The 10,377-nt window shown below is 32.6% G+C and overlaps 1 protein-coding gene across 1 annotated transcript; it reads left to right on the plus strand.

The window, feature by feature from the left end:
• Window positions 1-318: 318 nt before the first annotated feature.
• On the plus strand, window positions 319-6,257 carry LOC124357895 (60S acidic ribosomal protein P2). The gene is made up of 2 exons (XM_046810007.1): window positions 319-451; window positions 5,794-6,257. Exon 2 carries the CDS (start codon window positions 5,805-5,807, stop codon window positions 6,147-6,149), a length of 345 nt encoding a protein of 114 aa, XP_046665963.1. The 5' UTR covers window positions 319-451; window positions 5,794-5,804; the 3' UTR covers window positions 6,150-6,257.
• Window positions 6,258-10,377: the final 4,120 nt, after the last annotated feature.

The raw sequence follows: 10,377 nt of genomic DNA on the forward strand, positions 1-10,377 counted from the left end.
AACAATAATAAACTATATAAAAGTGCAATAACAGGAATAAATAAAATATAATAAATATATAAAAGCAATGAGAACTAATATTAACAGCTAATAAACTATGTAATTTAGCAATAACAAGAATACCATATATTAGTATTAAAAATGAGTAATTAATAAGTAGCTAGGAAATAAATTATTATATAAAATTGCAGTACACGACACTCCGTAGAGGCGCTTCCAATCACTCTTGAGCTGCGATAACTATGCAATACAGAAACTATTGTAACATAAACATTTGGGATGTAGCAAAATATATGTTAATGCCTGTTTGCAAATCATTTTCCTGTTCTATAACTTATTTTTCGTAGTCCTTGCTTTCATTCACCACAGTCACCATTCCACTAACTACTTCTTACTTCCTTTTGAGAGCATTCTCGTTCTTACTGTACTGCGTGTTCGTAAAGTGTCACGTGTAAGTAAGATATCTTTCGTAAATATATAGTTAAAATTATTTGTATGGTTAGTTCATTGCCCAGGTTTGTTATTAGATTGATTAAATATACAACAAAACCATATTTCTGCATAATTGGTTCATAAAAACCTAATTCTTAGAAACATGTACACAGCCTAACCTCATACATATCTAACCATTTTGGATTCAATTTGTATTGTCATTAGACTATCTAAACGATGTTTTAATTCAAATTGTATAAATCTTGGCTTGTAATGAAATTTAGATTTTTCTATAAATTAATGTTTTAAGCCTTTATATCTCCTGTTCTAAACTAATATGACATAGACATTTTCATTCCCACATGCAATTTAGTTGCTCTGTCTTGTATTTTTCAAAAATTGTTTAGGCTGTATAATTGTTAAATGACCAGAATCATTAATAGAACTACTTAGACCAAATTATGTTATGGTTTTACAATATAGTTCAGCTGTTTCTATATCTTAAAAGTTATAATTTTTTTATGAATAAAAAACCATCTAGGCTATGTATATTTATAATATGTAACAAACTAAACAGTGTAACATTTACCTACATTATACTGTTTTGAAGGTTAAATGAAATATTACACTATTGAATGTAATGGAATGTTTAGAGTAGGCTATCGTAAATATGGTACTAGGCCTAGTTTTAAAGTTAAAGGTAACCTTTACAAACGCCCACATATCTGAGCTTGAATTTGGATACGATCTTGAGCGATGTTCTTCCTTTTTTTTGCCAGTAGTGCGACACTGATGGCCAGTCATTTCAGATCGGTACTGTCCCGATCTCAGATCATGTTCTAAGTTGCCCTATGTGATCTGACGTCGGAGAAGTTGTCTTGAAGAAATATACTTACACATGTAGATTTGGTCTCGATTTACTTGCAACTTAGTCATGTCATTTCAGTAACAGAGTGATGCTAATACAGAGATTGGATTGGCTGGTAACAGGCTACTGGGATGTAATATTTCAAAATGTTATTTTGTATTAGGTTATTGACAAATAACAGTATTTCCCATCTGTAGTGACCATTAGTTAAATACCATACATGAGATTTAATTTGGAACGGTAATGCTGAACTGAATATGTTATCGCAAAGGTTTCCAAACTTTTTCAACCTACATTAGCTCCCTTAATGTGAAAATATTTTGCAACGGCACCCATCCCAAATATTTTGCCATTATTTTGTCGGTAGTAGTAAATTTCGGTACTTTGGGATTATACCGACCACACCCAGACATGAATCGTTATTTGACATTTTGCTTCTACTGATTACTAGATTAGCATAGAACAATATTTCGTCAATATAAAACAGGAATTGTCTTATCGCAAACCCCTCCCCATCCTCGGACAGAGATAAAAGTCGAGCGGTCTAGTAGATAACGTGATTGCAGAGTCGCGTCGCTTAGTTGTACTTCTGTGTTTTACCTCTACATTTCTCCAAACATAAAAATTCAACAAAAACAAACATTACCAAAGTAAAACTAAACTCTTTATTGAAAAAAAAACACTCAAAACTTGTTTTTATTCTTGATCACATTCCGCCACCCAAAATGCGAGTGCCTTCGGCCATCAGCGCGGGCTTCGGCAGCACCCGCGCTGATGTCAATGAAAGAAAAACATCCCTCGAGATAGTACGTATCAGTAAAATATCAAATTCTAGAGGGGTTGATCAGAAATATAAATTGAATTATAATGGAAAGGCAATTATGTACCGTGCAAATCATGTGATGCCGCGCGGCCAGCCGTAATCGGGATTCTCGAGAAAGATAAGATAACAGCGACAACAATACCGATCACAATACCTGGAAATGCTTGTAAGTTTGTAATTACAGAGTTGTTTTTTCGTTCTATCATGTTTGTTTCTATACATTTATATTTTTGTGTTCTTCATACTGGTGTGGTCGGTATAATCCCAAAGTACCTAAATTTCCATGCCATTAGTCAATTTAATAAAATATCCTTCTATTTCTTACTCTTTAAACCAAAAGTATTACCTAGGCCTACTGTTTTAAACTGTACATTTAGCTACATATTATGGCTTAAACTCCTAGCAAGTGAAAACAAGTCACTACAAAGAAGTTGACAAATCAGTTTTTTTTTTTTTATTCTGGACTGGGTAAATAATAAATATAAAATATTAATAAAACAGATCTTTAGTCTTGAAAACTAATTTATTTCCTTATTTTTATGATTTTTAAATATTTTACAAAAGGATCTCACAAATAAAATAATTTCTTCACGTTTACAAACAGTTCTTTATATGATAAAAATATTAACCTTTTGCACCCCACTAATAAATCCATTAACTTTCTAATAATGCCAAGACAAGTAAACAATTTTTTTGTTAAAGTTCAAAGTTAATACATTGAATACTGAGCCCGAGTATAGGTTGGGCTAGCACGCACTCCGTTGTATACAAAGCCCGACCTACACTCAGGCTCTGGTACTTAATTCAATACGTTTAAGTTTTCGTTAAAAAATCGGGTTTAGTTGTTTCAGAATATTTCCAATGTTATATTGTTTATATTTATATATCTTTTTATGACAAGTAACAGTTGTGCAGCTGTAAAAATAGTATTTTCAACTATTGCACAACCATTTAGTTGAAAATATGCATAAATGAAATGAAAATAAATGCAGGTAACCGACTGACGAAGCAGTGATGCGAGCATTGTTATTTATAAACAAAGTTCCACTGTTACTGAATAAAGTGATAAATGTTAGTTTAGTGATGGTTTAATTTATTTTAATTGGTTTCTTAGTGATACAAGTTTTATTTTTCTTGATCATTGTGTAAAATGAGTAATCATCTAGACAAAATAACGGTGCGCATGATACGTGATATGATGTCAGATTCTGAGCATGATTTGGAGGAGGAGGATCGTATTTTTAATGAAAATAAAAGATCTTCTGCTATTCAGTTTAAAAGAATCTTGGCTCAAATCTATGATTCTGGATCGTAGGGTGAGTTTCTCAATGACAATGATCCTGATCCAGATTTTGAGTTTAGGCCTAATGATTAAGACGTGGCTGATGATTATGATAGGGCTTCCATTAGTACTAACATGAATACTGTCTTTCTTTTATGTTAACTTTATATATAAAAAAAAAACACAATTATAGAACATTTAAGTTGGTTAAAAAAATGTTCATACAAAGTTACAATTTTTCAAGTTTTATTTTTTTCCATAATTTTGTTTACTTTATAATTTTGTGCAAATAATTATTTTATCATAAAAAGGCACATTTCCTAAAACTGTGTGTTCTCTTCTTGAATTTAATATATAATATGTTAGGTTAAAACCATGTCTTCATAATTAAAAAAAATTTAAATCTCAAAAACGGCCAGTATACTGAGTAAATTATATGTTATAGGCTTAGGGTTCAATGTGTTAATTTTTTATTATAACTAGAACTTAAAAGGTAAAAGCATAAAAAAAGTATACAAATATTCAACAAGGATAGAATTCATGTGAGCACCATTTTGATTACCTACATTCTGTGTATTAAATTTACAATTTCTTCTCAAACAATCATCATTTCTGGCTCAGGTGAAAAGATACAAATCCATTTAGGGTGTGAAAATATCTGCATGGGGAATGTCAGGTGGATAAACTCAACTCACTGTTACAAGACTCGCCGAAATCATAAGGCGGTTCGTAATTATCATCACTATCTGGTGAGAAATCTGCCAAAGAAACATCAGGTATTTCATCGCTGGGTATATCACTCTTATCACCAAAACTATCACTTTCCCAAAATATCTGTAATGTCACTTGAACAATACGAATCAGCCGTAATAAATAATTATTATTATAACCTCAACAAACAATGACACTAATCACCACAGCAGAACAGTGTCATGTGAGGAGCACCAATTAAATAGCACGATCAGCTCACTAATTAATGAGGCACTTAGTTTGTTTTTGTGTTTTTTTTTTTTACTGGTTATTGCGAAATAATAGTATTCTACGTATTCTGTTGATATAGTTGTAGCCAATAAATCAACAAATCGATTCTTGCAATTTCACCGAAATTTGTTGAGGGGCCCCAAGCAATGGTCATCAGGGGGGGGGGTTAATGTGTTTTAGACATTTTTGGACCAAACTGTTTTTTTTATTGAACTATTCAAAGTTATGCCAGTTATGAAACACCTTGTATATGTCTCACGATTAATTCTGTGACAATCTTACTGTTAAATTCTGTACCCGGCCATGTTTTAAATTCTACTTTTGACAAAAATAACAATATTCTTTTGATAGACCATTTCTGGTAGTTCAACATATTACCATTAAAGACTAGCATTTATCAGCTCAATTCAATAAAGTAGAACAAGTTAATACGTAGACTTCCAGTGCCACACAAGTCAATTCTATTCTATTCTTATGGCCAGGAGATAGTTAAGGTGTTATATTTACTTCAACTATTTCTTGCTTAGTCCACTTAGTGTCATGTTTCAAACCACCCAAAAATGTGTTACAGTAGAGTCCCGTTAATCCGACCTAATTGGGACCGAGCCCTATTCGGATTATGTGATTGTTCGGATTAGCCAGAATTACAGAAAAATACGGTTTTAAACTTGAGATGGGTCTATTTTGTTATAGAATTATCAACATTGTTTATTAAAACATGTTTTCTGACTGTTGCATTGTATTTCTTGACAAATAAACGTGTTTGCGAATACTAAGCACATTTACCGTATTTAGTGTGAGAGTTCTATTGTTAAGCAATGTGAGCGTACTGGATATAGTACGGGTCCACGCGTTCAATAGTTGTACGAAACTACGCGTCATCCAATAGACTCTCTTCAATGCGACAGAAGACAATAACTGAATTTATGTCTTTTAACAATTAATATTGTACTCAATAATAATATCAGTACTGTACGTCCAATTTTTGTTTGATTTCACTTCTTAATACAGTAATTTAACTCATACTTAACCTATAAGTTTCAATTTGGTACTGTATTTAACTTCATTATTTATGTACTGTACCGTACACAATTTGTCTTAATAAAATACTGTATGTCTAATTAATTAAAGTTTTCTTTGTTTATGTACGAAATGATGCACCCATTTTCATTTTTTATGTAATTAGTTCCTATAACTGTTCATTATCCTTATAAATAATTCCTCCTGGACCTGTTCGGATTAACCGACGTTCGGATTACACGTGTTCGGATTAGCGGGACTCCACTGTATCTCAAATCATACCTGCTGGCAGCCTTGATCACATTTACAATTTCTTCATTGTATTAAATAAGCAAATTAATTTTGCCAGACTCATCTATTCTAAATATACTTTGTGTTGTGTTGCAGACCACACAAAAATGCGTTACCTCGCATCATACCTGCTGGCAGCTTTGGGAGGAAAGGACAATCCTTCCTCTGCTGACCTGGAGAAGATCCTGAATTCAGTTGGAATTGAGGTAGACAATGAGAAGCTCAACATTGTCATCAGTCAGCTGAAGGGCAAGAACATTGAGGAGCTCATCGCCCAGGGGCGAGAGAAGCTCTCGTCAATGCCAGTCGGTGGTGGTGCGGCAGTCGCAGTAGCAGGACCTGGAGCAGCAGCACCTGCAGCGGCCAAAGAAGAGGCGAAAGAAGAGAAGAAGCCCGCGAAAGAAGAGTCCGACCAGTCGGATGATGACATGGGCTTCGGACTTTTCGACTAGGCTTATTTGGTTTTTAAGGTCTTCTCTTGTTAATAATTTAATTTGCAATGTTTTTACTGTCTAATTTTTTACTTGTTATTGTTGGAAAATAAATTATTAACAAGTGAATATTTGTGCTTTTGAACACCCATGTGTTGAACATAACCCATGTGATAAACTGTATTAATCAATAGTATACATGTGAATCAAAAAGTTGGTAACTCACACAGTTGAAGTTAAATTGCCACAAGGCATTAGAAAACAATTAATAGTAAATACTACTTATGTCTTTACTGGTACATCTTTACTTAAAGTTAAAACAGAATTCAAATAATAAAATCCATTCTTCACAGAAAATTAAAACTAACAATTAACAAATGGTAACACAGCTAAAGCGAATTACAATTAAAGTTGGGCAATATTTGAAGGACAAAACTAGTTAACACTTAAAAGTTCCATTTAAGGTGTTGCACAATGATGATAAAAAGTAAAAAACAAAACTCATTAAGTTATATACAAAAAATGCATAAGTTATACATTAATATCACAGATAAGGCAAGATTATAAATTAAAGCTAATGTCAATGTATGAAAGGTCTAAAAACCCATTTACACAAAAAGGATTTCCTCAGTAGCAAACTGTACAATTTTGTTTTAAAACATTTAAAATCAATATCACAAGCATTTCTAGGATGTTTGTTGAACATACTTAACCCTACCTAAGAATAAGAGTTTTGTGTCTTGTTTGGTGAATGTTTGAAAAAACACTATTGTGGTAGGGATTAGATATTTAAATATTGTTCAGTAACGGTTTGTACATAAATTTGCTTGGACTTAACGTCCCGTTCACCCTTTTCTTGCCAACACACCAATAGATCTTTTTTTTTTTTTGTATAAATCTGCTATTATTAATAACAGATAACATTGCCTATAAAACTATGCAGTGTCAATTTACTAATCAAAGTATGCAATTTATTTTTAAAACGCCTTTCAGTTTTTCTGTCAATAACAAATGGTTTTTGTCACTTTTCAACAAAACTGCAATTTCGAACATTTATCTCTTGAGACTTATGATTTGAGAGCAAATTTTTATGGAAGATAATTTTAAAACTGTTTTAGTTTTTAAGTATGAAATTTTATACTTTGAGTAACACTTACAGTACTCTAATACTTACACTTGAGATTTGAGGAAACTTACTCAATCAAAAATAAGTCAAGACGAAAAAAGTTGTTAAATTAGTAATAACTTTTTTATAAGTCTAAAATTTCATACTAAGAAACTAAAATTGTAAAATTATCTTGCATACAAATTTGCTCTTAATTCTAGAGGGGAAAAAAACTTAAGGGACACGCAAAGATCTTTTCAAAACGGTGCAGACTGGACTCTTTCCCCATCAAAAAAGAACAGTTTTCTACTGCAATAAAAAATTAATGAAGTAATTATTTATAATAGTTATAATGAAAAAACTACTTTCATCAATAATGTAAATTATAATATAATAAATAAATTTTTCCTCTTAAAAATAATAAATAAAATGATAATACTTACCATAAAATCACTTACACTTACCTGTTCTACTTCTATACTTACACAGGTTATGTTTAATAATATCCTATGTTAGTATACTTACATCAGGATATGATTAATAATACTTGCTCTAATGTTGTACATACTTATGTTTAAAACTTGTACATACCTGCGACTACTCTACTATATCATTGTTTACATCAGGATATAATTGGTGGTACATGGAATAGAAGTTTCACACTGTCGAAGGAATTTACTTAGAAGGGTTGAAATTTCATGTGACCTCTACTTTGATATAGAATTGAGATTTCCTATTTTTATGTAAAAAAAGTGACCTGTTTAAATTGGTCATTATTATAGGTATGATTATTTTCAATTACGAGGGGTATTAGAAAAATAAGGTTCCCATGATTTTTTTAAATAAACAGCTCTATATTTCTACTTAGTGTTATACATCAATTTAACAAGTAAAAGTTAAGCTATTTTTCCACATAATCACCCTTTCTGTCCAAACACTTTTTTAGACGATGCTCCAACTTTTCTATCCCCATGTGTAGAATTCTGCCGCCAATCCTTTGAGTAACCTCTTCCTTGACTTCATCATCGGTACTGAAGCGTTGGCCACCCAAGTGTTCCTTTAATGTTTGGAATAAGTGATAATCACTTGGGGTTAGGTCTGGGCTGTAGGGGGGATGGGGCACAATAGTCCAGCCAAAATTTGTCAGCAGTTCTTGAGTTTGACGTGAGACATGAGGTCGAGCGTTGTCATGGAGAAGCCTCACGCCACTGGACAATCTTCCTCTCCGGCGGTTCTGGATCGTGCGTCTCAGTTTTTCTTAATGTGTCGCAATATCTGTCAGAGTTTACTGTTCCTGTGAATGGTGATTCTCCGATCTTCAAGCAGTATTGTCTCAACGTTTTCAACAACTCCATCTGAAACTGAAGGCCGTCCACTTCGGTTTTCATTGTGAATTTCCATGCGGCCTTCACCGAATTCTCTACACCATTTCCGAACGTGTTGAACAGATATGCAGTTTTCCCCATAAACTTTGATTAACTGACGATGAATTTCAATAGACGAAAACTGTTTTGCATTTAAAAAACGTATCACAGCACGAATTTCGCATCTGGCGGTAACAATGACAGGGAGCTCAATCTTCGAAGGCAGCTAGGCCGTCACTGTTGGTCGTAGCGAGGCGCGAGTGGTATGGATACAGAGAGGGAGAGTTGATGAGTAAGACAGTGTTGCCAGATTTCTCCCAACATATCGCATTCTGTCTCGGCGGCATAGGGAACCTTATTTTTCTAATACCCCTCGTACCTTTTTAGCAAATGGTTATTATTATTTAAATAATTTAGTATTACTGGCATGTGTTGCCTAAAGATCGTTCTCAACACAGAGACAGGTCAAGAACTTTTTAAGGAACAAAATGGGACCTTACTTTAGGAAAACCTCAGTTTTCATCCCCCCCAATTTTTTCCTGGCTACATTCATGGATGGCTGGATATTTTCTAATGCCCATTAGAATAATGCTACACCATAAACTGAAGTTATTTTTGCATGTTTTAAAATTAAACCCTCTCACCTCAAAATGGAGGGGGGGGAAAGGAGGCTACTCCATAATTTTAAATAGAAAAACCCAAAACCATTTTAAGTAGTAGCACTGCAAAAAAAATGTTATGAGTAATAATGATGATTGTCGGTATATTCTTGACACAAGCCTTCACTGATTTACACTAGCTTTGCCAGCAACCTGGTCACACTTACACCAGCCTTGGGGTAAATAGTACATTGACTTTCCTGGCAATCCTATTTTACAGGTTCAAGGCAATATTGGAAAAAATAACTATACTGCCTAAATTTATTAGTGAATCAGTTTTTTCTTATCATAGATTTTGTATTTCTACAATACAATACTTCAAGGCAATTATAAAGAGGGGCATTCGTAATACTGACTAATCTGGTTTTACTGATAATCCAAACTCTTTCACAAATATTTTATAGTACAATAAGCATGCAGTTAGTTATCTGAAGTACATTATAAGAATTGAACTTTGTAAATAAAGAGTACCCATTTTAACTGAGCTACTGTTAGTATCTCAAAAACTACTAAAACTTACCGGAAGGTTAAAATGGTGGACTTCACCTACTTTTTAGTAGCAATTACAAATATAAATTTAAAATTTACTATTTGGCTGCCATTTTCCAACATCGTGGTCAACAGGAACATTTTTAATAGAGCATCCTATATTTTCTTTCGTTTTTGGGTATACAATATTTTTTATACATGGCAACTCGCCAAGGGTTTTCAACTCGCTTAGGAGCTACAGCCTATTAAGTTATTAAAAATAAAATGTGTAACCTCCGAGCGTCCATCATATTTCCCTAAACGTCCATCTGTTTTTATAGGTTTTGCAGTCTTTTTTCGCATAATTCATAAAAAAATGTTAAGAATGGTTTAAATATAGAGTATTATACATCATTTTTCTTGTAAAGAATCGCAGAATACAATTATATTAAAATTTTAAAAAATTTCTTTTTAAACAGCCTGTGAAAGGGAAAAAAAATATTTTTTAAATATAAAAGTATCCACATGTTATTATTATATTACTTCTAGAACAATTTCATTATAGACAAATTTAGTCATGAACACATAAATATACAGGGTTATAGGGTTCTGTGAATATATTCATAATGTTATACAAACTTACATGGATATGC

Source organism: Homalodisca vitripennis, chromosome 3 (assembly GCF_021130785.1).
Source record: "Homalodisca vitripennis isolate AUS2020 chromosome 3, UT_GWSS_2.1, whole genome shotgun sequence".
NCBI lineage: Eukaryota > Metazoa > Arthropoda > Insecta > Hemiptera > Cicadellidae > Homalodisca > Homalodisca vitripennis.

Bases quoted from the DNA above. Each gene is read 5' to 3' on its own strand.
- LOC124357895 (XM_046810007.1), top strand. From the start codon at position 5,805: ATGCGTTACCTCGCATCATACCTGCTGGCAGCTTTGGGAGGAAAGGAC.